Below are 27,172 nucleotides of genomic sequence, written 5' to 3'. Positions count from 1 at the left end.
CAGTGCTCAGACTGTCCGCAATAGGCTGAGAGAGGCTGGACTGAGGGCTTGTAGGCCTGTTGTAAGGCAGGTCCTTACCAGACATCACCGGCAACAATGTCGCCTATGGGCACAAACCCACCGTCGCTGGACCAGACAGGACTGGCAAAAAGTGCTCTTCACTGACGAGTCGCGGTTTTGTCTCACCAGGGGTGATGGTTGGATTCGCGTTTATCGTTGAAGGAATGAGCGTTACACCGAGGCCTGTACTCTGGAGCGGGATCGATTTGGAGGTGGAGGGTCCGTCATGGTCTGGGGCGGTGTGTCACAGCATCATCGGACTGAGCTTGTTGTCATTGTAGGCAATCTCAACGCTGTGCGTTACAGGGAAGACATCCTCCTCCCTCATGTGGTACCCTTCCTGCAGGATCATCCTGACATGACCCTCCAGCATGACAATGCCACCAGCCATACTGCTCGTTCTGTGCGTGATTTCCTGCAAGACAGGAATGTCAGTGTTCTGCCATGGCCAGCGAAGAGCTCCCATTGAGCACGTCTGGGACCTGTTGGATCAGAGGGTGAGGGCTAGGGCCATTCCCCCCAGAAATGTCCGGGAACTTGCAGGTGCCTTGGTGGAAGAGTGGGGTAACATCTCACAGCAAGAACTGGCAAATCTGGTGCAGTCCATGAGGAGGTGCACTGCAGTACTTAATGCAGCTGGTGGCCACATCAGATACTGACTGTTACTTTTGAATTTGACCCCCCCTTTGTTCAGGGACACATTATTCAATTTCTGTTAGTCACATGTCTGTGGAACTTGTTCAGTTTATGTCTCAGTTGTTGAATACAAATATTTACACATGTTAAGTTTGCTGAAAATAAACGCAGTTGACAGTGAGAGGACGTTTCTTTTTTTGCTGAGTTTATAAAACAATTTTGCTGTGCAAAATGAATGGAGCAGAAAGCCTGTCCTGCTGACAGGTAATACAATTACGGATTTATTCCGTGGCTTACAAGCCACGAGGGTCAATTAAAACCGTGCAGAAATAGGCAAAAGTCCAGTCTTCCAGCAGGGTCAGATAAAACAATCTGCAGAGGAGAATAGTGCTAAAACTATTCTCATATTGTTGTTGTTAGTTTGTCTGTGTTTTGGACGAAGCATATTTGTTCGTTCGTGGTGGGTCGGTCCACTGTTGTGCCATGGGAAAACTGCAAAACGGACGTTGATTTTCCAAGCTAATACATTTGGTGGTTTGGTTAAATTAGTAGGATTTTGGATTCCTTCGTCTCACTCAGACAGGTGGTGTATTGGTCAGGACCTGGACCTAGCCAGTTAGCCACAGCTTAATGAGCAAACATTGCTGCCTGGATTTCCCACAGCAGCAGCTCTATGGCAGCAGGCCAGTCACGGTGTCCGCTGTAATCACACACAGTGTAAATGACACTTCTGAGCAACACAGATACATTCCCTGTGCATATCTCACATTTTAGCAGCGCTGTGGGACACTGGTTGATTGGCATTGGACAGATGCCCCAATCCCACTAATTCACCCCCAGAGAAATAGACCCTTTGTTCCCAGGCTAAAAACCTCCAACAACCTGAGAAGGGGACAAACGATCCTGTGTGTTCAGAAAGAGAGAAGTCTAAAGGACAAAACAAGGCCGTGCCGACGGACAGTCAAAAGCAGTGGTCCTATCCCCTCTGACCACATAACGTCGGCCTTCATTTTCTTTTAATTTCCGGACATGTTGAATGAACTCCTGAAGTCCTGGCAGGAACTCTGCCTCACAGCATGTTAAGGCGCTCCAATCAATGACAGTGTGACTTTCAGCACTCTGGCATCAATCAGACAGTTGGGATTTCATTACGACTCCTCTCCTCTCCTCTCCGCCACGGCCTGGCTTTCCACCTCTGTCTCTCTCTCTCACGCTCTCTCATTCTGCTCACCACTCCTCTCTCTCTATCACTCCGCTCCTCCCTCTCTTTCCCCCCCCCCCCATCACTCACTATCAGTGTGTCCTACAGATGATGGCCAGACATCTGTGCTGTGACAGACTGGCGTGTGACAGGGATAGGTGAGGGGCAATCACAGGAGGATCATCAGTCCTGTAGGCTCTGGATGAATGACTGGGGGCTGTTGTCATGCTCTCCATAGGGACTGTGTCTTATAAAGCTATAGATAAGGCCACCCTATTCCCTATATAGTGCGCAACTTTTGACCAGAGCCCTATGAGCCCTGGTCAAAAGTAGTTCACTATATAGTAAATAGGGTGTCATTTGTGACGCAATCAATTATAATGGCTTCATCCAACTTCCTCGTGAGTAAAAAAGCACAACGCAACGTTCATCATACCCCCCACTGGGGGAAAGAAGTGAATCAGTTATTTTATTTCACTCCTTCAGTCTCTCTCTATCACAAACATACAATCATGCAAGTGTACACACAATTTATCAACCCAATTAAGACATTCCATTTAACCCACGTAGCCAGCCACATATAACAGACCCTAGCCCTCGCAACCCAAGCCCCACTCTGATAAATAAGGACGTTAAGGTCCGTGCCCCTGGCCTCTGGTGACAGAGTAGGTTCATTTGGACCATAAATGAGCTTGTCTTTCCATGTCCTTGCTGTCAGCTCCCAGGGCATTGTAACCAACCATAAAATCCGAGGTGTGAATCCAGCTCAGTCCTCGGGGGCAATACTGCATAACAGTGACATCATCCTACAAACTAGAGCAAAGAAGGGGCCGTCAGGTCCTGGGCAGTTAGCTTTAGTGGGTGTCCGTGAGTCTGGATGTTTAGGTGTGTGTGTGTGTGTGTGTGTGTGTGTCTGTGTGTGTGTGTGTGTGTGTGTGTGTGTGTGTGTGTGTGTGTGTGTGTGTGTGTGTGTGTGTGTGTGTGTGTGTGTGTGTGTGTGTGTGTGTGTGTGTGTGTGTGTGTGTGTGTGTGTGTGTGTGTGTGTGAGTGTGTGTGTATGTGTGCCCATGCTGTTGGAGCTACGTCGGACCAAAACAACAGGAGATGTAAAACAGTTTATGGGTTATTGGAATAATTAGGTGGTTAACTGAGAGAGGTGTTTGTGAATTTTCCACACAATGCCATGTATGCACTTCTGTATTCTTTATATGATACGGTTATAGATTTGTCAGCACGCAGTAAAGATTAATGTTCACTTAGAGCAAACAGCGTGAGAAATCCACTGTGTATGCACGTTTGTGTACAAACAGCTAGCTGTAAAACACACACTAAAATTCTCTCTCGATCTCTCTCTCCCTCTCTCACACACACACGCACACACACACACACACACACACAACCACCCATCCACCCGATTGATCAAAGGCAAATGGATTGAAGATGATTCCATTGCTTTCCGAAGCTTTTGATAGCTAATGGAATTAGTTTATATTTATGAGAGGGGCTCTGCTGACAGAACAGACAGGGTTCAGGAGCTTTGGGGAAAGCATGTGGTCTGACAGTAACACATCTATAAATCACTATTGGAGGAGGAGTGGATCTCCAACTAGAGTGCGATCTCATCTCACCATTCTCAGATCAAAGGACTCTTGTTGGCTAAACCAAAGCTGGCAACAGCTAGAAACACTCAGGTAGAAACACTCAGGATGCATCCCCAATGGCACCCTATTCCCTATGTAGTGCACTACTTTTGACCAAAGCCCCCATAGGGCTCTGGTCAAAAGCAGTTCACTGCATAGGAAATAGGGTGCCATTTGGGACGGAAGCTCAGGAAACACTCCCTACATGCTAACACAATGCATCCTGCCAGGCTTTCAATCTCCCATCACCATGGCATATAAGTGGAGCACAGCAGTTCCCTGCTAAAAGCACATATCCAGGGGGTTGCATTTTAAAGAAGTGCGGGGGGTGGGGGGGACGACATGAGGAAACAGGGCCAAGGTCAAGAGCAGAGAGAGGTGGAGAGGGAGGGAGAGAGATGGAAGGAGGAAGACAGAGAGGGAGAGGGAGTGAGAGAGATAGAGAGGGAGAGAGAGAAGGAAAGAGAGAGGTGAGGAGCGGAAGAGAGAGAGAGAGGCAGAGGAAAGCGAGGAAGAGGAGAGGGTCTATATGACAGCTGTGTGGACATGGCGAGCAGAGCCATAACAGCCTGTTTCGTGAGGAATGCGGAACGGATCAGCCAGACACCCCTCTGTCCTCTGCTCTCTGCTCCGACATGGCGCACCCAAGTCACAACACTAAACAGCTGCCCCCGGTATCCACTTCCCTTCCTCCTGAAGAAACGGCACTAAGAACCTTACCTCCCAATAACAAGGCTCCTCCATCTCTCTTTTTCTCTCTCTATGTCGCTCTTTCTTTCTCTATCCCTCAACCCCCCCACCCTCTCTCTCTCACTCATTCTCTCCTTCTCTCTCATCTGCTGAATTGGCACGTCAAAGACTGGTCCACCCCCCCACTTTCTCCTCTCCATCTTTCTCTCACTTCAGCTGGGAAATGAAAGGACACAGTTGTGTGTCAGTCATAGACTAACACCCTTCTTTCCAGGTCAAGATATGTTACCAAGGAGATAATGCAGAAACAAAGTCAAGATGAACCCATCTGCAATTAAACTCTGAGTCACATTTGAAGGAGGATTCCATGAGCAAGAATCAAGGAGCCCTTCCTCTGATGACCCGATACCAACTCAAACCAGTATACAAGTCCAGATAACTCAAACCAGAAGACAAGTCCAGATAACTCAAACCAGAAGACAAGTCCAGATAACTCAAACCAGTGTACAAGTCCAGATAACTCAAACCAGTGTACAAGTCCAGATAATGTCCTTCTCCACATCATGAAGCACCCGGAGCAAAGTGTTCTTACCTGCGACAGAGTTGGGCCGCGGCATCATGAGGGACGAGGAGGTGTGTGCTGTGGGGTATGGAACGGGGCCCTCTGGTGGGTGGCTTGGTCCTGCTGCTGCTCCTCCGGCGGCCCCTGCTGGGGAGCCTGTGGGGTACTCTGTCCTGGATGGGGCGGTGGTCTCTGGGGGTCCGCTGGGGTCTTCCTCGGCCACGGGAGAGCACGTATCGACCCGCACGCTGGGAGCCAGGCCATGGTGCCCGCTGCTCCTCAGGCTGCCATCTTTACTCCATTCCAGGCTGGAGCCGCTGCGGTCATCATTCTCTGAGGAGCTGGTGATGGTGGCTGAGCGAGAGAGAAAGGGAGGAGGAGGGGGAAGTAAAGATGAGGGAGAGAGCGAGGAAGAGAGAGAGAGGATGAGGAGGATGAGAGAGAGAGAGAGAGAGAGAGAGAGAGAGAGAAGGAAAGAGAGAGGATGAGGAGGAGGAGGATGAGAGGGAGAGAGAGAGAGGAGGATGAGAGGGCGAGAGAGAGAGAGAGAGAGAGAGAGAGAGAGAGAGAGAGAGGATGAGGAGGAGGAGGAGGAGGATGAGAGGGAGAGAGAGAGAGAGAGAGGATGAGGAGGAGGATGAGAGAGGGAGAGAGAGAGAGAGAGCGAGAGAAGGAAAGAGAGAGGATGAGGAGGAGGAGGATGAGAGGGAGAGAGAGAGAGGAGGATGAGAGGGAGAGAGAGAGAGGAGGATGAGAGGGCGAGAGAGAGAGGAGGATGAGAGGGCGAGAGAGAGAGAGAGAGAGAGAGAGAGAGAGAGAGAGAGAGAGAGAGAGAGAGAGAGAGAGAGAGATAGAGAGAGAGACGTCATTATCATTATCCAGATTTCTCTACACCTTGTTGCAGAGTGAAACGACATTGGGCTATAATGGAGAAGTTATGAGTCTTTAGCGCTCCCACTCTTTTTCATTGACCTTATCAACATCCTCCACCTGATCTGATATTTACCGCTACATTTAGCTCCAACTAATGAGAGCTATCCAGCGAAGGCAAGGGTGGGTAGATTTATGGCATTAATTTCCTCAATCCAGCTTCCCCCTAGCAAGTCTTTTTCAGCTTGGTTTTAACCACCATTATTTCCCTCCTTATCAAAGGTCTGCTGAATGGAGTATCTTAGAAAACTGCTTTAATAATAATAGTGTACATAAAGTATGTTTGCCTCCAAACAGTATCATCCGTCCAACATAACATTGTCAAGCTGAGGTTGATACTGTAGCTACGGCTCAGTCTCAAAAGGCATTATTTTCCCTATATAGTGCACTACTTTTGACCAAGGCCCATAGGTAGTGCACTATATAGGGAGTATGGTGCCATTTGGGACAAACCTTACATATACAGGTCAGATCCTCTTATATGAAGAGACCACAAGAACACAATATTTAGGAGGGAGTAAAAGGGGGCTGGTGTGGAGAAAAGCTGACTTGCATTTTAGAGTTTAGACAGGTGTTTGCTTACATGAAAGCAAATCCCCTTTAATCCTCTCCTCAGGCCTGGCTGGTCATGCTAAATACAATCACTAAAAGCTGAGGGGAAAATCAAAAGCCACCGACTGGCAGCTGGGCTCCAAAACAGGGGGATGCGTCCCAAATGGCACTGTATTCCCTATATAGTGCACTACTTTTGACGGTCAAAAGTATTGCACTATAAAAGGAATAGGGAGTCATTTGGGACGCACACATGGGTACAGTCAGAGAAATGGGACTGGGTCTGTTTTCGGGAGCATTAGAGTAGACCTACTGTACAACACAGCTAATCTGGATTTCATAACGGTGCTGTGTGTTGCATCATCGCTAATATTAACATAACAAATACATCTGGGATAACTCACCTGATGCTTGCTTGTGCAAATATTAGGCAATTCAGAAATCACCCAATTTTGTAACATTTGATACTCGCTCATAAGCATAATTTAATGAATCACAAAGATGGACCAAAGTGGTCTGAATGAACAGGTAAAATAGCCTGCTATCTTACACTAGGTGCTTATTTGTATCCTTGCTCCTCTGCTTTATAACATCAGTAGATGGTTATGACCATTATTTACAACATGAATAACTGCTTATGACCATTATTTACGACATGAATAACTTATTATGACTATTAATAACAACATGAATAGGCTAACTGGTTATGACCATTAATTACAACATGAACAACTGCTTATGACCATTATTTACTACATGAATAACTGCTTACGACCATTATTTACAACATGAATAACTGCTTATGACCATTGAAAGTACTACACAGAATTTCTCCACTATGTGGAAGCTAGGTGAATCTCCCCACTCCCCTGCATCCCATTTCCTTGTTACATGGCGGAGACTCACGCTTGAGCCTTTTACTTTCGGTTTTGGTCTACCAGCTTCAAACAGCTGTAAAAATTATATTTTTTGTTATTGAAAATATATTTTACAGCGATTTAGATGGTACAATGATTCCCTACACTATTCAGGGCTTGTTTTCTCACATAAACTGAAATTGAGCAAACTGACTGAGCGATTTCTATATTGGCCGCTTACCCCGGTTTCCACTAGATAACACAGCAACAAAGTCAAAACAGCTTTCCCATTTTGACAACAGAAGCCGGCCCGGCTGGAGATATCAAAAGGTGAATATCACAGCCAATCACAACACTGGTGGTTAAGTAATACTGTGAAACACTATTATTCCACTATTAGCGGCAGATATATTATGGATTTTTTTTCTTAAATTTAAATAAAATATAAACATAAGATTACGCATCTTATGTTTATATTTTATTTAAATTTAAGAAAAAAAATCCATAATATATCTGCCGCTAATAGTGGAATAATAGTTACAACATTAATAACTGCTTATGACTATTATTTACACCATGAATAACTGATTGTGACCATTCCTATGACCCTCTTTAGCCTCCTCTTTCGGATGCCCTCCCTTCCCTGGGTCCCACACCACAACAGCAGCTGAGGGTTTTCATATGTCAACACACATCATCCCACCCAACGTGCTGTTTAAAAAATCAGTCAGAATAATATGGGCTTTTGAAGTAAATGATTCCCTGACTTCTCTTATCCTGCTTCTTCCACAGTCCATTTCAACCACTTCAAAGGCCCTGAATAGTATTCATCAGAGCTATGAATCAGTCTCATGGCACGCTATTCCCTGCATAGTGCACTACTTTTGACCAGAGCCCTATGGAATAGGGTGCCATTTGGAACGCAGCCTACTTGGCTTCTCTCTCTGCCTTTTAAATAACCCAAGAAGCCCTACTCACTGGGGACAATGTTCCGGACCAATGTTATAGCTTGTCCTTCACTCCCAAACAGAATTCTATGCGTTTGAAGGAGAAACCTTTAGGCCGCTAGACTCAGCTAAAGGCATAGAGGCCTATGTATCAAGCGTCTCAGACTAGGAGTGCTGATTTAGGATCAGTTTTGCCTTTTCGATCACAATGAGTAAAATTACATGGACAGAGAGGACCTGATCCTAGACCAACACTCCTACTCTGAGATCTTTGATGCATACGGCCCTATCTCTCTGTCTCAACCTGGACTGTACTGTAGGTAGGTAGGCAGTAGCTAGGCACGGCACAACGCTATTCACGCTGCTTCACTATGGCAGATACAATATCACAGCCAGAATGAATTATTTAGCAGTTGTGATATTGCACTGGGGGCTAGGGGGAAAATAAGTCACAGTAATCAATTATATCAACAGCAGCACAGGATTTGCATTCGGGAGATGTATCACTGCCAACAAACCAAGTCTGGCTTGGCCACAAAAAGGGCCACGACCTCGACAACAGGTTACCATTTGTCATTTAGATCAGCAGAGGCTATTGTAACAGGTGGTCTTCTATCTTCATTTTATTTTCATATAGGCCTAATCTGTCTACCTGGGTGACCATACAATAGGGTATAGAATCTCAATGTCCTAGTTAGATGCCTCGGAAAGAAAGAGAAGGTTAACTGCTTTTGTCCTAGTTTGGTCCAAATCAACTGGAGCCTTGAGAAATGAATGTCACTAACCAGAGAAAAAAAGACAGTGAAAAACGAACGTTTCATGACAAACGGCTCTGTAGGCCCTATGTCAGAATTCCGAATGGATTTCTAGTAGGTTTCACTGTCCCTGAGACCTTTAAGCAGAAACCACAGAGGAAATGAATACAGTAATAACTAATCTTCCTGTCAACCTGTGTAAATCCCCAAATCTCCTAAAGCCCCTGCTACTAGACGAATAGACAAGTCACATGCTGTTGAAACTGTCACCACCACTACTCTCTAACACACCACTAACAGCTCAATACAGAAGTGATGAAACCGACACTGACAAAGTAGAGGAACAACATTGACACTTACACTTTTCATTCAGAGCATCCATAAAAGGGTAAAACACTCAAAGATGTTGGATTAGATGAAGGTTATAAGTATATATAGTCTGTGTTATTAATGCTAGATTGGAATGATCAGGGTAAAGCAGAGTTATTCTGTTGAGACTGTTGATGATGCTAGTGTCATGGGACACAAGAGGCATGAAGGACATTCTAGGTCCATTCCTATGCGCATTGTGCATAATGTAAATAGTACTGAGGAAAAGCTGGGGACTGAATGACTGATTGATTGAGTGGGTGGGTGAGATTGTGTCCCAAATGGCACCCTAATCTCTATAGTGTACTACTTTTGACCAGAGTGGCCCCTACATAGAGGAGGGAGGGGGGGACTGACTGACAAGCAACCCTAGTTGCAAGGGCGGGTGGGTGGGAAGGGGTGGAAAAAACTCGCAACCCGAGTGTCTCTCACCTATGATCCCGCTGTCCTTGCTCTCGAGCGTGGAGCTGGGGCTGGTGATGGTCCCACAGGGGCTGGAGTGACTCAGAGGAGGTCTGCCGTGACCACTGCTGCTGTGGCTGAGGCTGTTGAGGGTGGAGCACGGGCTCTCTGTGCAGGGGGACGCCGTGCTACTGGTCAGACTGGAGCAGGGACTGATACCCTGACTAGTCACTGAGCACTGGAGGAGGAGGAGGAGGAGAAACACATCTTTTATTTTATTTTATTGATCCCACATGGCAGTCAAATATACACTTAGTATACAAAACATTAAGAACACCGGCTCTTTCCATGACATATACTGACCAGGTGAATCCAGGTGAAATCTATGATCCCTTATTGATGTCACTTGTTAAATCCACTTCAATCAGTGTAGATGAAGGGGAGGAGACAGGTTAAAGAAGGATTTTTAAGCCTTGAGACAATTGAGATGGATTGTGTATGTGTGCCGTTCAGAGGGTTAATGGGCAAGACAAAATATTTAAGTGCCTTTGAACGGGGAATGGTAGTAGGTGCCAGGCGTACCGGTTGGGGTCTAGTTCCACAACGCTGCTGGATTTTTCACACTCAACAGTTTCCCGTGTGTATCAAGAATGGTCCACCACCCAAAGGACATCCAGCCAACTTGACATAACTGTGGGAAGCATTGGAGTCAACATGGGCCAGCATCCCTGTGGAACGCTTGTAGAGACACCTTGAGTCCATGCCCTGACGAAATTAAGCCTGTTCTGAGGGCAAAAGGGGGGGTGTTCCTAATGTTTGGTATACTCAGAGTATTCCTGAAATGCATTGTTAATAAAAACACATAGGTCTATGAAGTTGTTGTCGTCGTCATCATCATCATCATCATCATCATATAGTAAAACATGATAAGAGAAGAAAAGAGAGAGCAGTGAGAGGACGGTTGAGCTAAGTAAATAATACTACAGCAATCAGTATGAATGGAATCTCATAGCTACAAAGTTTAACAATAAAAACATGTTCATATTTTTCATTTGGGAATAAAGAGCTTTTCTCCTTATATGGGAGCAGACCGGAAAATATGAGCCAAGTCGATTTCTTTTTACCAAAGCAAATAACCCGAATCATGTGCAAGCAATGGAAATTCCTGGACAAATAAATAAGCGGTTCACATGTGAGCATGACACACAAGGTGAGGGCATGAGCTTGCTCGGTAAACAAAGCGAGGCTTTCAAAACAGCAAACTCAGGTCTAAAACGAGACCAGAACTCGTATCTCAGAGTAGGAGTGCTGATCAAGGATCAGGTCCCTCCTGTCCAAAATAATCTGATTCATTATGATCTAAAAGGCTAAACTGATCCTACATCAGCACTTTCAGACAAGACTTGAGCCATGAACAACTGAATGCCAACTTGCAACCAGAAGAGCTCAGCCCATGATTGATCACCATGCTCTTCCTGGTACTCAAGTGCTAATGCCATAACTCCAAACTCTAGGTTTGTCCCCTATATTCTCCTCTCGGCTGCCTTTCTCTCTCTCCACCATCTAGTATGTACACTACCGTTCAAAAGTTTGGGGTCACTTAGAAATGTCCTTGTATTCTAAAGAAAAAAAAAGTATATTAAAATAACATAAAATTGATCAGAAATACAGTGTAGACATTGTTAATGTTGTAAATGGCTATTATAGCTGGAAATGGCTGATTTTTTATGGAATATCTACATAGGCGTACAGAGGCCCATTATCAGCAACCATCAGTCCTGTGTTCCAATGGCACGTTGTGTTTGCTAATCCAAGTTTATCATTTTAAAAGGCTAATTGATCATTAGAAAACCCTTTTGCAATTATGTTAGCACAGCTGAAAACTGTTGTGCTGATTAAAGAAGCAATAAAACTGGCCTTCTTGAGACTAGTTGAGTATCTGGAGCATCAGCAATTGTGGGTTCGATTACAGGCTCAAAATGGCCAGAAACAAATAACTTTCTCCTGAAACTCGTCAGTCTATTCTTGTTCTGAGAAATAAAGGCTATTCCATGCGAGAAATTGCCAAGAAACTGAAGATCTCGTACAACGCTGTGTACTACTCCCTTCACAGAACAGCGCAAACTGGCTCAAACCAGAATAGAAAGAGGAGTGGGAGGCCCCGGTGCACAACTGAGCAAGAGGACAAATACATTAGAGTGTCTAGTTTGAGAAACAGACGCCTCACAGGTCCTCAACTGGCAGCTTCATTAAATAGTACCCACAAAACACCAGTCTCAACGTCAACAGTGAAGAGGCGGCTCCGGGATGCTGACCTTCTAGGCAGAGTTGCAAAGAAAAAGCCATATCTCAGACTGGCCAATAAAAAGAAAATATTAAGATGGGCAGTCTGAGATATGGCTTTTTTTTTGCAACTTGCTATGTAGATATTCCATAAAATATCAGCTGTTTCCAGCTACAATAGCCATTTACAACATTAACAATGTCTACACTGTATTTCTGATCAATCTGATGTTATTTTAATGGACAAAAAAATTGCTTTTCTTTCGAAAACAAGGACATTTCTAAGTGACCCCAAACTTTTGAACGGTAGTGTATATAAGTCAGGCTGGGGTTAGCGTTAGCGGCTAGCGGTGTGCTACATACAGTGGCTTGCGAAAGTATTCACCCCCCTTGGCATTTTTCCTATTTTGTTGCCTTATAACCTGGAATTAAACAGGATTTTTGGGGGGGTTGTATCATTTGATTTACATTTACACAACATGCCTACCACTTTGAAGATGCAAAATATTTTTTATTGTGAAACAAACAAGAAATTAGACAAAAAAACAGAAAACTTGAGCGTGCATAACTATTCACCCCACCAAAGTCAATACTTTGTAGAGCCACCTTTTGCAGCAATTACAGCTGCAAGTCTCTTGGGGTATGTCTCTGTAAGCTTGGCACATCTAGCCACTGGGATTTTTGCCCATTCTTCAAGGCAAAACTGCTCCAGCTCCTTCAAGTTGGATGGGTTCCGCTGGTGTACAGCAATCTTTAAGTCATACCACAGATTCTCAATTGGATTGAGGTCTGGGCTTTGACTAGGCCATTCCAAGACATTTAAATGTTTCCCCTTAAACCACTCAAGTGTTGCTTTAGCAGTATGATTAGGGTTATTGTCCTGCTGGAAGGTGAACCTCCATCCCAGTCAAATCTCTGGAAGACTGAAACAGGTTTCCCTCAAGAATTTCCCTGTATTTAGCGCCATCCATCATTCCTTCCATTCTGACCAGTTTCCCAGTCCCTGCCGATGAAAAACATCCCCACTGCATGATGCTGCCACCACCATGCTTCACTGTGGGGATGGTGTCCTCGGGGTGATGAGAGGTGTTGGGTTTGCGCCAGACATAGCGTTTTCCTTGATGGCCAAAAAGCTCAATTTTAGTCTCATCTGACCAGAGTACCTTCTTCCATATGTTTGGGGAGTCTCCCACATGCCTTTTGGCAAACACCAAATGTGTTTGCTTATTTTTTTCTTTAAGCAATGGCTTTTTTCTGGCCACTCTTCTGTAAAGCCCAGCTCTGTGGAGTGTATGGCTTAAAGTGGTTCTATGGACAGATACTCCAATCGCCGCTGTGGAGCTTTGCAGCTCCTTCAGGGTTATCTTTGGTCTCTTTGTTGCCTCTCTGATTAATGCCCTCCTTGGCTGGTCTGTGAGTTTTGGTGGGCGGCCCTCTCTTGGCAGGTTTGTTGTGGTGCCATATTCTTTCCGTTTTTTAATAATGGATTTAATGGTGCTCCGTGGGATGTTCAAAGTTTCTGATATTTTTTTATAACCCAACCCTGATCTGTACTTCTCCACAAATGTGTCCCTGACCTGTTTGGAGAGTTCCTTGGTCTTCATGGTGCCGCTTGCTTGGTGGTGCCCCTTGCTTAGTGGTGTTGCAGACTCTGGGGCCTTTCAGAACAGGTGTATATATACTGAGATCATGTGACAGATCATGTGACACTTAGATTGCACACAGGTGGACTTTATTTAACTAATTATGTGACTTCTGAAGGTAATTGGTTGCACCAGATCTTATTTAGGGGCTTCATAGCAAAGGGGGTGAATACGCACCACTTTTCCGTTATTTATTTTGTAGAATTGTTTTTTACAAGTTATTTTCTTCATTTCACTTCACCAATTTGGACTATTTTGTGTATGTCCATTACATGACATCCAAATAAAAATCAATTTAAATGACAGGTTGTAATACAACAAAATAGGAAAAACGCCAAGGGGGATGAATACTTTTGCAAGGCACTGTACCTCCTCCCAGGCGAGATCCCCAGTCTACGTCCCAAATGGCAACCTATTCCCTTTTTAGTGCACTACTTTTGGGCTATGGGCCCTGGTCAAAGGTAGTGAACTATATAGGGAATAGGGTGCCATTTGGGACAAAGTCCCGCAGCCTGCCAACAGTTCCTCACCAAAGGACTAACTCTTCCTCATCGTTTCCCATCTACATCACAACGTAGCACTCTGGAGAACAACGCTAGTTAAATTCTGATCATAGCCATATTCATAAGGGCACACAACAGAAAAAACTTGCAACGGGGAAAAAAAATGAGCGTCTCTTATTGGACAAGTCCGGGTATTCCTCCCTGTTTCAGTCTGTTTTCTTCCGTTTGTTGCCTAATGAATACGACCCATGTAATGTGGAGAAAAGGCAACCTACACCACCCAACATACCACGCTGATAACATAATAGCTTAATGGCATTTACTCTAGGGCAGAATTAAACAGATGATGCGTTTAAACTCAGATAGTAAAACAGCTGTGTAGAAGTCAATGGGAGAGAGAATAGTTAACAGACGATCAATGCCTCCAAGTGTTTCTCTCTGAAGCACAGAGAAGAACATCCTTCAAGGCTGCTGCTGGACAAAAAACATCCCAAACCCATTGTTGCCCTAATTTCTTGGGTTTCTCACCTTCACATCTCGACGAATGAAGATGGTTCATGGAATATAAGCTTAAAGTGACTTAAATGACTGATTCTGGCCCAAAATGTGCTAAAGAAGTATCATGCGTGTAGATGGAAATCAAAGGAGTGCTCTGCTCTTACGCTGAGCCCCAGACTAATTAGCAGAGCCAAACAAACTGAGCCGAAGACTTGACATAACTCTATTTCTGGACGTAAGCTCATACACTCGTGTTACATACTCAAGCGCCCCTGCAAGAGCCACTCAAGTTTCCCTAAGACCATCACACTGGATACCTCAGGCTCATACCAAAACACTATAGTAATTACTTTACCAAACATTCACTTTGTGCACACAAAACATATCTGAGAACATGTTGAGTTCAGAGTTACCCTTATTTGCTGCAATTAGAATAATTCCCGCCGTAGTAGTGTGACTTTAATCCAAGTCCAAAGAACCAGGGCAAAGACAAGCGCAAGCTGCACCAAAAAAGCATCCTTTCTTCTTTCCCTTCTTTTCACACACTCTCCCCTCCCCTCCCTCCTTCTATCTCTCTATCTCTGGTGTTGTGCGGCCGCTGAAGCAGCTGCCGGGAGGATATGAAATACCTTCTTTTCATTCTTGTCTTCCATAGGTATGCGAGCCGTGCCCGGGATCCCTTCTCCCAGTAAGAAGCCCAGCCTTGTCATCAGCTCCTGAGTGGCAGGGGAGGAGGAGGAGCTTGGCTCTTTTTCAGCTTGCAGCTCCGCTGTGTGAGAGATGAGAAATGAATCATGTTAATATTCAAATGCAGGCCAACCCAGGGCGAGTGACTGGCTGAGCCCCTGCTGCTGCCGTGCTCTACGCATGCACATACAACCACACCCACACACACCCACAGAGACACACTCACACACACACACACACACACACACACACACACACACACAGACACAGCTGCTGGGGTCGCGCAGGCAGGCAGAGATGCACACACACACTGACACAGAGGTGGATACAGCCAGCGGAGTACAGCTCAGTGCACTACAGAGGCAGTACTCTGCGAGGTCTGCAGGCTGCGCAGGTTCAGCCTGCCTCATTAGGAATGCTGTGACTGTGCCTGTCTCTCTGCAACACGTCCAGGGTGCCATTCTGCTTGGTGCTGCTGCTCATTGTTTACAGCCCTCACTCACATAGCCTCCGAATATCAATGAAGAACCAAATAGAAAAGGCTTCCGCTTCTAAGTTCTGTAGTTGTCTCAACCCCTTGCTACTGCTTGTGTTGGGTGTAGCATTTTACATTTTATATTTCTGGGGCCAAATTTCAAATTGACAAGCGTTGGATGCTACTGTCCTATATCCTCTTACATGTACAGATATAGGATCTTAATTCGACCAGTTTCTCACAGCAGGAAAATAATCCTGCAGCAACAGGAAATGTGAGTATTGTGTGGATTATAATTAATTGACATTTTTATAGGGGTTGATACATTTTCAGTTAGGGCAAATCAAGTCTGACATTTGAAAGTGAAAATTACAAACTTTAGAAACCTTTTTAAACCTTGAATAATTTTGCATTTCCTGCTGTGCTGGTTGATTAAATTAAGATCCTACACCTGTAGCCTACCATGTGTACTTGTGATGTTTCAAATAATGCACATATTGCTTTTCATTGTCAATAAAACATGAGCTGAAAAAGCACTGACTTACAAGTACACTGCAAACTGATACATCCTTCGGGATCTATAAAATCTGTTTAAACTTTGGCCTGATTCCGTTTAGTTTTACCCCAAATTGCACTACCTTTTGTTTTTCCAGGTTTAATTTTTTTCCCATTTTTTTCAGGTTTTTTGCTCTCAAAATCACACTTTTTTAATAGAAAAACAACCAAACTGGACGTTCTAAGTCAACAACAACGCTTAAACCACATCAGGAAACCACATTAACACGCATGCACACACACACACACACACACACACACACACACACACACACACACACACACACACAGACAGACGGGCATTCCTGTGCCGTTTCAGAATGTTGCAGGAAAATATGAATCACTGATGCATTTTGTTAATGTCTTATGATTAACTTGTGCAAATTAATGCCTTTTCTAATAAGTTCAATACATTAAGTTGATTTCCTACAAAGTTCAATAACTTTTTTAATATAGGTGAATTCCGCTTTAATGTCTAGATTACCTGAATCTGTCTGCGTTCTCCGCAATGCAGATTTTATATGGCCCTATGTCACGACTTCCTCCGAAGCTGCCTCCCCTCCTTGTTCGGGCAGGCTTCGGCGTTCGTCGTCACCGGCCTTCTAGCCACTGCCGCTCCATATCTCATCATTCCATTTGTCTTGTCTTGTCAATTACACACACCTGGTTCATATTCCCCTCATTAGTATGTGTTAAGTGTTCCCTCTGCCCCCTTGTCCTTGTGGGTGATTGTTCGTTGTGAGGATTAGTAGCTCGGTTGAGCTCAGTATTTTGTATTGCCGGGGTATTTTCCCCATGTGCATGTTTGTTCCAGTGCGCCTGTTTTGCGCACTGGACTGGTTACGCTGGATTACGGAATAAACTCTGTATACTGTGATTTACCCTCCTGCGCCTGACTCCTTCAAATCACGCATCACACCCTACTTCCTCAACTGGGGGATGCTGCTGGTATTCTGTATGTACATTACCCCAGCATCAAAATGTAAATGAGGAGCCAGGGGAATATGGCTCCATATATGAGGGGCTATCCCCCTAAGGGCAGTGTGAGGCCTAGACTACAGTAAGTTATTATCCTGCATTCTGTCAGCACCTCTCCTCCCCCCTCTCTCTCTTCCAAAGTTATTAATAATGCTGGCAGTCCATCTGATTAAATACGAACCCATCCAGCCACATAACGTACTGCCAAGATGTAATGAAGTCAAAACTAATGCCACCATACACAAATACATGAACGAACACACAAAGGCACACAAACACACACACAATATTATTTACTACTGTGGTGGCAGCAGAAGCAATTACAGTCTAACCATTTTATTAATATATGAAATTTGGTAACGGATGCAATCTATGCTGATTTGATTTAATGCTAAACTCAAAACCAGAGGCAACTTCTGACCCCCAGCAGAAACCACTCTGTCACCATGAACATGCTTATTTCTCTAATTCCAAGACATTCCCTTGCAAAGGTTGTATTACCATCATACTGTGGGCAGAAATGCTACACCATATTGGTTGAGAGGGAGGATGTTCTAATCATAGAAATAGAATGATCATTCTAGTTCTATGGTTCCAACCTGGTTGAGAAATAAATGTGGTGAAATGGAGAGAGGGAGAGGGGGACAGAGTCAAGAGAGGGGGAGGGAAGGAGAGAAATTATGGAATATCTCATTACTCATTATTAACCAAGGAGACCCCCTCCACCAACGCACTCACGCTCCCTCTCTCCTCCTCCTCCACCCCCTCTCCCCTCTTTTTCCCTCACTTTATATAATTTTCATTTCACTCCTTTCACACAAACACTGCTTGGCTGACTTCTCTCTTCTCCAAAGTCTGCAATATATTTGCATACTAAGGAGTGCACCTGTAGTACATGGGGATGTGTGAAACTTACTCCTCAGCCTGAAGTGTCCCTACTTACGCCAGCGAACAGTTATCTTTTCACGTGGCGCTGACTGGTAAGACGCTTCAGGAGGGCAGTCACGTATGCTAGCAAGGCAGAGGTCCCGAGTACACGCCAGGTATGTGCCGAATCGGGAGGAAGTGGTACTCACTAAGCAAGCAGCGTGACGTCCTTTACACACCATCCCCACACCCCTTTAGTAGGCTAGCCTACACTTTGGTCATGTTACTGCCGGGCAAGGAGAGATGTAAGTGTAAGGATATGTCCCAAATGGTACTCTATTCCCAATATAGTGCACTACTTTTGACCAGGGCCCATATGACTGGTTCCTGGTTCATACTATACTAAATAAAAATAAATAATTGGTCATTTAGCAGACGCTCTTATCCAGAGCGACTTAATGAAGCTCTGTTCTGTTCAGTGTGCAGCAGTACCAGCCAGACAGCTACAGAGCACTAGCCAGCCAGGAGACATCTGTTACATCTGCAATGTCTGCACAGGCTGTTAACAGGTGCCCTTTCATTGCCCCAGCAGCCTACATTAAACATTTAACGCAGTGCACAATGTTCTGTTATAAATAATGGGCCTGTGAATCACTGACTCTCATTTGTTTTCCTATGAATACTTCTGTCTATAAGCCGCTGCATTGACATTAATATAATTCACCCCAACTCAACAGCTGGAATGTTTTTATATTATGATTTGAATGTAACATTTGCAGGGTTTTTTCTGCATAGAAAAGTATTGGGCAGGCCACCTAAGTGTTTTTTCATGCCGCCTATGTCCAAACAGTAAAACAAATATATATATATATAAAAAAGGTGTCTCCGCCAATTGGCAAAATGTGTAGAATTGCAGGAAATTTGTTTTAAACAGCTACATTTTGTCACTGCGGCCAACAGAAGGGCCTCTAAAACATTGGCTACGCCCATTGCCACGCCCCCCCGCCACACCCACCACCTAAGCCCCATTTTGATCCAGAAAAAAAAAGGATTTTCAAACTGTTTGCAGATAGGAATGGGTAAGAGCAGGGCATAAAATTAACTTTTTGGTTCACCAGCCTCTGTGGCAGGTAGATTAAAAAATATACCAGCCACCCAGATTTTTTACCAGCCAAATTAAAAACATTTGCCAACAAAACACAAACAAACGGATGAGCATGCTTTGTAATGTTTCTAAAACAAATGTATTACTAGTAAGAAGTAACTAATGTGTACAGTGGGGAGAAAAAGTATTTAGTCAGCCACCAATTGTGCAAGTTCTCCCACTTAAAAAGATGAGAGAGGCCTGTAATTCTCATCATAGGTACAAAATCCAGAAAATCACATTGTAGGATTTTTAATGAATTTATTTGCAAATTATGGTGGAAAATAAGTATTTGGTCAATAACAAAAGTTTCTCAATACTTTGTTATATACCCTTTGTTGGCAATGACACAGGTCAAACGTTTTCTGTAAGTCTTCACAAGGTTTTCACACACTGTTGCTGGTATTTTGGCCCATTCCTCCATGCAGATCTCCTCTAGAGCAGTGATGTTTTGGGGCTGTCGCTGGGCAACACGGACTTTCAACTCCCTCCAAAGATTCTCTATGGGGTTGAGATCTAGAGACTGGCTAGGCCACTCCAGGACCTTGAAATGCTTCTTACGAAGCCACTCCTTCGTTGCCCGGGCGGTGTGTTTGGGATCATTGTCATGCTGAAAGACCCAGCCACGTTTCATCTTCAATGCCCTTGCTGATGGAAGGAGGTTTTCACTCAAAATCTCACGATACATGGCCCCATTCATTCTTTCCTTTACACGGATCAGTCGTCCTGGTCCCTTTGCGTTTGGAGTGTGACTGTTTGAGGTTGTGGACAGGTGTCTTTTATACTGATAACAAGTTCAAACAGGTGCCATTAATACAGGTAACGAGTGGAGGACAGAGGAGCCTCTTAAAGAAGAAGTTACAGGTCTGTGAGAGCCAGAAATCTTGCTTGTTTGTAGGTGACCAAATACTTATTTTCCACCATAATCTGCAAATAAATTCATTAAAAATCCTACAATGTGATTTTCTGGATTTCTTTTTCTCAATTTGTCTGTCATAGATGACGTGTACCTATGATGAAAATTACAGGCCTCTCTCATCTTTTTAAGTGGGAGAACTTGCACAATTGGTGGCTGACTAAATACTTTTTCCCCCCACTGTATATTGTTATATATTGTTTAATAAAACATTTTGTGACCTGAGCCTTTTTGTGACCTGAGTTTTCACCTGCCCCTTTAAGGGCGGGAGGTTACCGTGGTAGTGCGACTCAGGTCATGTTTGTGCCTGTGAGATTGAGTCTGACTAGTAAAAGCGTTGTCTTCTCTTCCCTAGCAGTTGAAAGTCAAACAGAAAAACAACCTAGCTTGTGAACAAAACAATGTAAATAGCCAAGAAACACAAGGACAAAGTCTCACTTCAGTAGACTTTAATTTTAAGTAAATTAGACCAGCTTTTATGACCGTGTGCAGCGCTTCTAAAAATGAATCTTTCACTCAGCTCTTCACATGCGCACAGCCCCCAGCCAGGCAGTGTTGCAGCGTGAGCTGGAATAGGCTATATAGGATTCGTAGTTCTTTGACTTTGTGAGATTAATTTACCAGCTATGAAACAAAACGACGGAAATACTTTGAAAACAGCTACTGCAGCATTTATTTTACTAAATGTGATCATCCTTGACTATTTGTATTCACAAATGCGAGTGAAATGCGAGCACTGTGGAGCCGTGACCACCCGCCAACATCGCTGGTGAAATATACATTTTACCCGCCAATGCCAAAATCTACCCGCATTTGGCAGGTGGCGGGCGTTAATTTTAGGCCCTGGTAAAGAGTGACATTGATTTCAGAGTTGAAAACGAACTGATGAAACCTGATTGGAATACAATAAACACATATTATTAAAGGACAAAAATGATCTATTGACTCAAATCGGAGTAAATTGCTGGTGCTACTGCAACCTCTAGCATTTTTTCAGTATAATGGCAGTACAAAGCATGTCACATTCTTTACCACATTCTTTACCAGTTACTGTCACTTACTGCAGCGAGGAGCACCACTGTTTCCAGGTAGCCCTCCCAGACCTGACCAAGGACCGTATTCACATTGTCTCAAAGTAATATACACTGAGTGTACAAAACATTAGGAACATCTGCTCTTTCCATGACCAGGTGAATAAAGGTGAAAGCTATGATCCCTTATTGATGTCACATGTTAAATCCACCTCAATCAGTGTAGATGAAGGGGAGGAGAGACAGGTTAAAGAAGGATTTTTAAGCCTTGAGACAATTGAGACATGGATTGTGTATGTGTGCCATTCAGAAGGTGAATGGGCAAGACAAAATATTTAAATGCCTTTTAACGGGGAATGTTAGTAGGTGCACCGGTTTGAATATGTCAAGAACTGCAACGCTGCTGGTCCACCACCCAGCCAACTTATAATAATAATAATATAATAATAATATAATAAATATAATATGCCATTTAGCAGACGCTTTTATCCAAAGCGACTTACAGTCATGCGTGCATACATTGTTTTGTGTATGGGTGGTCCCGGGGATCGAACCCACTACCTTGGCGTTATAAGCACCGTGCTCTACCAGCTGAGCTACAGAGGACCACAACTTGACACAACTGTGGAAAGCATTGGAGTCAGCATCCTTGTGGAACGCTTTCGACACCTTGTAGTCCATGCCCCAATGAATTTAGGCTGTTCTGAGGGCAGAGGGGGTGGAGGGGATGCAACTCAATATTAGGAAGGTGATCTTAATGTTTTGTACACTCAGTGTATATAATATATGCCATTTAGCAGACGCTTTTATCCCAAGCAACTTACAGTCATGCGTGCATCCATTTTTCATATGGGTGGCCCCAGTGGGGAATCGAACCCACAATCCTTGGTGTTGCGTGTGCCACGCTCTACCAACTGAGCCACACAGGACTGATCTAGGATTAGATCAACCTTCTTATTTATTATAATTTCAAAGAAAAAACGGATCCTAGATTAGGACTCTGAGATGCATAGTGAATACGGGCCCTGGCTGGATCCCACATCAGAACCAGGCTCAGCAGCAATCAGGCCAAATGGAGGGTTTGGGCTGGGGCGATGCTGCGAGCTGCATCCATCAAGGAGCCATTTATTAATGGGCCGTGACAGGCCGCTCCATCAGTGGCTCCTTTAAAGCTCTAAAGACCCACTTGCTTCTGAGGAGCAATCACTACCTCTGTCCTGTCTGTGGCTGAGACCTAAAGGTCACTCTATTCCCTATATAGTGTACTGGGCTCTGGTCAAAAGTAGTGCACTATAAGGGAATAGGGTGCTATTTAGGACGCAGCCTGTGATGGAGCTGGAGCTGGGGTCTGGACCAGTCGACAGTCAACAGCAGCAGGGCTAGAGGCTGATGGGGATCGCAGCACAGATGCAATGTAAATCATCATTACACACTGTCTGTCTGGGGAGTCTTTGGGCAGAGCATTTTATCTCCAGGCAGATCCTCTCTCAAACGTTCCATCCTTCCTGTATACTCTGGTGCACTACCTACCGGTCCCTTTTCATTGGTGATGTCCTAGCTAGCTCCACCCCCGGCATTCACTGCATTCACGGCAATGGCAAATTTGATAGCCTCTGAAGTCTTATCTGGGCTTAATTGCCTTCAATGTGACATAGGCTGCTTTCTGTGTAATCGCTAATGTGTGTTGTTGACGGTGGGCCTGTCCATCCAGGGAGAGGGGAGATAAACATGCTACCTGTAAAGCAGGCCAGTTTATAGAATATATACGAACATTTGACACTGATGGGAGTGTCCTTCTAGCCAGTCTATGTCCAAGCTATACTAGAAGCCATATTAATGTGTCTCTTTCAATGGACCTCTGAGACTAACGTGACAGGGGCTTTTATTAGATGACCCCTGTTCCCGGGAAGATGGAGGAGCGACCTGCGGCCCTTACGAAAATGGACATGAATCATGGTTATGGCGCCATTGGAAAGATCATTTAGTAAGAAGCATATCAAACAAACATGTAGGCTGTGCTACTCACTGAATCAAGGGCCCATAGGGTTCTGGTCAAAAGTAGTGCACTTATATAGGGCTCTGATCAAAAGTAGTGCACTATATAGGGAAGAGGGTGCCATTTGGGACACACCCTGGGCCACTCTCAGAATAGCCTGATGTTTTGTTTAACATACAGGTCCAGAAACAAGACAGGGTGGTGACATCATCCCTAGTATGGACTCACCCAAAGGGCAAAATGCATTTTGAATCTAACAGCAAGATATCTCATGCCACACAAAAAAAGCTTTGATGATGAACTGCACGTTTTGTCCGTTTCATCAGCTTTCGTGTTTTTAATAGCATGAAAGCAGTGATTTTGAGTGTTATCAACAACGGAGAGATCTGTCCTTCCTTTGAATGGTCTGGCTCTGTCCCCTGAGAACCAGAGGTATGGAGAGAGAGAGGGAGAGAGAGAGAGATGGAGTGAGAGAGAAAGAAAGATGGAGACAGAGAAAGAGAGATGGAAAGAGAGAGATGTACAGGGATGTAGAGAGAGAGGGAGAGAGAGAGGGAGAGAGAATAGGAGAGAGACAGAGAGTGAGAGAGAGAATGAACAATTTTAGGAGAGAGAGAGAGAGAGAGAGAGAGAGAGAGAGAGAGAGAGAGAGAGAGAGAGAGAGAGAGAGAGAGAGAGAGAGAGAGAGAGAGAGAGAGAATGTTAACATACGTTTCCCATGCCAATAAAGCCCTTAAATTGAATTGAATTGAAATTGAGAGAGAGAGAGAGAGAGATGGGCGCTAGCTAGCAGTGCTCTCAGGCAGAACCTGCCTTGACAGTGTTAATGTTGCCAGGCTCTTTTACCTGAGCCTGTGCAGTTTAGGCATCACAGAGCTGGCACAGCAAGGGGTATGCTTCCCAAATGGCACCCTATTTCCTATATAGTGTACTGTACTAGCTCTGGCCAAAAGTAGTGCACTATAGGCAATATATTGCCATTTGGGACGCAACCTGGCTCCGAGGTGAGAAGTCCACTCACCAGTCACCTCCACAACTCCTAGCTCTTATTAGGATCCTGTAAAGAGGGCTTCTCTGTGCTCTCCTGTCTCCATGTCTCTGTAGGTTTGTGGAAGCTCGGCCGTGGGCAGGCCTCTGGGCATGGAATGACGGCTCAGTCACTTTAGCAACACACTGACACACACTGAAGACACGGGGACACACACCTCAGTTCTGGCATAGAAGAGTCACACTCTTAGATAGGCTCCTTATACTGTAACCCTGAAGTAGTTACTTAACCAGTGTAACACTTCCCATTAAAAATAACATTAGATTGATATGAAATAGCCTACAGTGTGACCCACCAGAAGTGAAATGGCAAAGTTGCTGATGGAAATGGCAACCTGTTATCATTTACAAGCCAGTCGGAGACTAACTGGGACAACTGATGTGCTGTGTACTGCTGTGTGTGCTTTGTGAAATTGGGGTCATCGCGCTGAGCCGCAACACTTTAGGCAGTAATGATGCAGCTGCATGGCTATCCTGACAGCTGTGGCATTTATTAGCCAGTCAAATACCTGTAATGAAAACAAATCTGCACATTAAGTATGTATGAGATACAGCAGCCTTATATCATTCCTATGACAACAAATCAAAGCTAATCATTGGGACTGTGGGGCAGCAGAGGCAGTGGAACACTCCTCCTCATTATGAAGCCAGAGATGGAACAGTGCTTTGTTTTAACAGCAGAGGAGTCGAGAACAAAGGTGAACGTTGTTGATTTGTTTTTTCACTATTCCATTATGTCAATAAATGTGCCTACTTAAATGTAATTGTTATTATAAAGCATGTGCCTGTTGAACCTTGTCAGGGTGTGTCGTGTAAAAAAAAGTAACATCTGGACTGATGAAATTCTATATAAATCCAAAGATCAATATAAATATAAACACAACATGCAACAATTTCAAAGATTTTACTGAGTTACAGTTCATAGAAGGAAATCAGTCAATTGAAATAAATTCATTAGGCCCTAATCTATGGATTTCACATGACTGGGCAGGGGCACACCCATGGGTGGGCCTGGGAGGGCATAGGCCCACCCACCTGGGAGCCAGGTCCACCCACTGGGGAGCCAGGTCCCAGCTAATCAGAATGAGTTTATCCCTACAAAAGTGCTTTATTACAGACAGAAATACTCCTCAACATCCCCCTCCCCCTCCTCAGGTGAAGAAGCTGGATGTGGAGGTCCTGGGCTGGCGTGGTTACATGTGGTCTGCGGTTGTGAGGCCGGTTGGATGTACTGCCAAATTCTCTAAAATGATGTTGGAGGCGGCTTATGGTCGAGAAATGAACATTACATTCTCTGGCAACAGCTCTGTTGGACATTCCTGCAGCCAGCATGCCAACTGCACACTCCCTCAAACTTTGAGACATCTGTGGCATTGTGTTGTGTGACAAAACTGCACATTTTAGAGTGGCCTTTTATTGTCCCCAGCACAAGGTGCACCTGTGTAATTAATCAGCTTCTTGATATGCTACACCTGTCGGGTGGATGGATTATCTTGGCAAAGTAGAAATGCTCACTAACAGGGATGTAAACAAATTTGTGCACAACATTTGAGAGAAATAAGCTTTTTGTGCATTTCAAATATTTCTGGGATCTTTTATTTCAGCTCATGAAAAATGGGACCAACACTTTACATGTTGCGTTTATATTTCTGTTCAGTATAAGTATAGGAGTGAAGCTCAAGAGAAAAGAACACCCAGGTACTTGTTTTTTGAATGCTTGGTATGTCTGCATTGTCTGACTAAACATTTTCCCAGGGTTTTTGTGTCTCCAAGAGATGGATGCAATGTGCTTTTCTAAGCACTTGTCTAAAGCAAGCTTTCAGAGTTCATAACTGGAGATTTCTTATCAAATCCTCCCCTCAGTGTCTCGGAATGCCAGGTTGTATTCTAAATTGCACCCTACATTACCTAATACCTATATAGGCCCTGTACAAAGTAGTGCATTTGGTAGGGAATAGGGTGCCATTTTGGACGCCTTTTGGTCTTGATCCCATTGGTAACTCCATTAGTGGCCCCTTTGCACTCATCGCTGAAACCAATTCTCTCCCCTGGCTACACAGAGGTGGGAGGCTGTTGTCTAAAGACAAAAAAAACTGATATTGGCTTTAATGTTTTCTACTTCTATATGCGAGGAATGCTCATACTTTCATCCTATGGGTTTGAGAGGCCTTCAGTTGGACAAATGAAGCTCTAATGGAGCACACACACACACACACTTTGTGTGTTGTCATGTAAAAGGGCTTTGGCACAGAGTGACCCATCACACAAACTCCACGAATAGCCACGAGACGGAAATAAAGAACCATAAAACAGGTGGTAAATAGACTGCAATATTGAATTACGTATAGTCCTGCTACCTGTTAAAATCGTATCAAGTCTAATACATGACTGTCATGCACTGTAGGACCTAGGGCTATCGACAGTATACCAATATGTCTGTCTAACCATGTCTTGTGAAGTATGTCCTGTGATATAGCCTAAGTCAGCTAGTAAGGAAAGTTAGCCTACAAAGCTGGAAGCTACTGGTATTTTCTTGCATTGTAAAGTGTTCTAGCCTGTATGGACATGCCGTGTCGCATTATTCAAGTGTGTTTACTTCTGTGCATCATGAGTGGGGAGCTAACATGATGCAGCCCAAACTCCCAGTGCAGGCTGAGTGGAGCAGACATGGTGCTTTCCCGCTATAGGGGGACATTGGCTGGGCTGATAGATATACTTGATCCGTGAGACACATTTGACAGAAGTACAGAAAGTAACACAAATTCTAATACCAAATCGTTTTTCATGTTCTAGTATTGAAAAAGTACAGAAGTTTTGGTATACCATGCAACACTACCCTAGGGTGGCAACAAATACATTATAATGGGGCTTTCTCTCTTCTGATTGCTTTATACTGTTCAATCAAACTTCAACCAAAAAATATGTTTAATCATTTTCATCAATATCTG

At 44.3% G+C, this 27,172-nt stretch overlaps 1 protein-coding gene across 2 annotated transcripts in view; it reads right to left on the bottom strand.

The window, feature by feature from the left end:
• Positions 1-27,172, bottom strand: part of tanc1b (tetratricopeptide repeat, ankyrin repeat and coiled-coil containing 1b) — a gene marked incomplete at its 3' end in the record, with an annotated part of 187,814 nt that overhangs the window by 64,659 nt on the left and 95,983 nt on the right. For both annotated transcript variants that reach the window (XM_084162237.1, XM_084162238.1), the window contains exons 5-7: positions 15,158-15,297; positions 9,632-9,839; positions 4,820-5,143 (exon numbers count right to left, since the gene is read on the bottom strand). In XM_084162237.1, the coding sequence (XP_084018363.1) occupies positions 4,820-5,143; positions 9,632-9,839; positions 15,158-15,297 (672 nt within the window). The remainder of the gene's footprint in view (positions 1-4,819; positions 5,144-9,631; positions 9,840-15,157; positions 15,298-27,172) is intronic.

The sequence above is a fragment of the Coregonus lavaretus genome (genome assembly GCF_964263955.1).
Source record: "Coregonus lavaretus genome assembly, chromosome: 5".
NCBI classification, from domain to species: Eukaryota; Metazoa; Chordata; class Actinopteri; order Salmoniformes; family Salmonidae; genus Coregonus; species Coregonus lavaretus.
The sequence above is the reverse complement of the archived record's forward strand: the minus strand, read 5'-3'. Positions and strand labels throughout refer to the sequence as shown.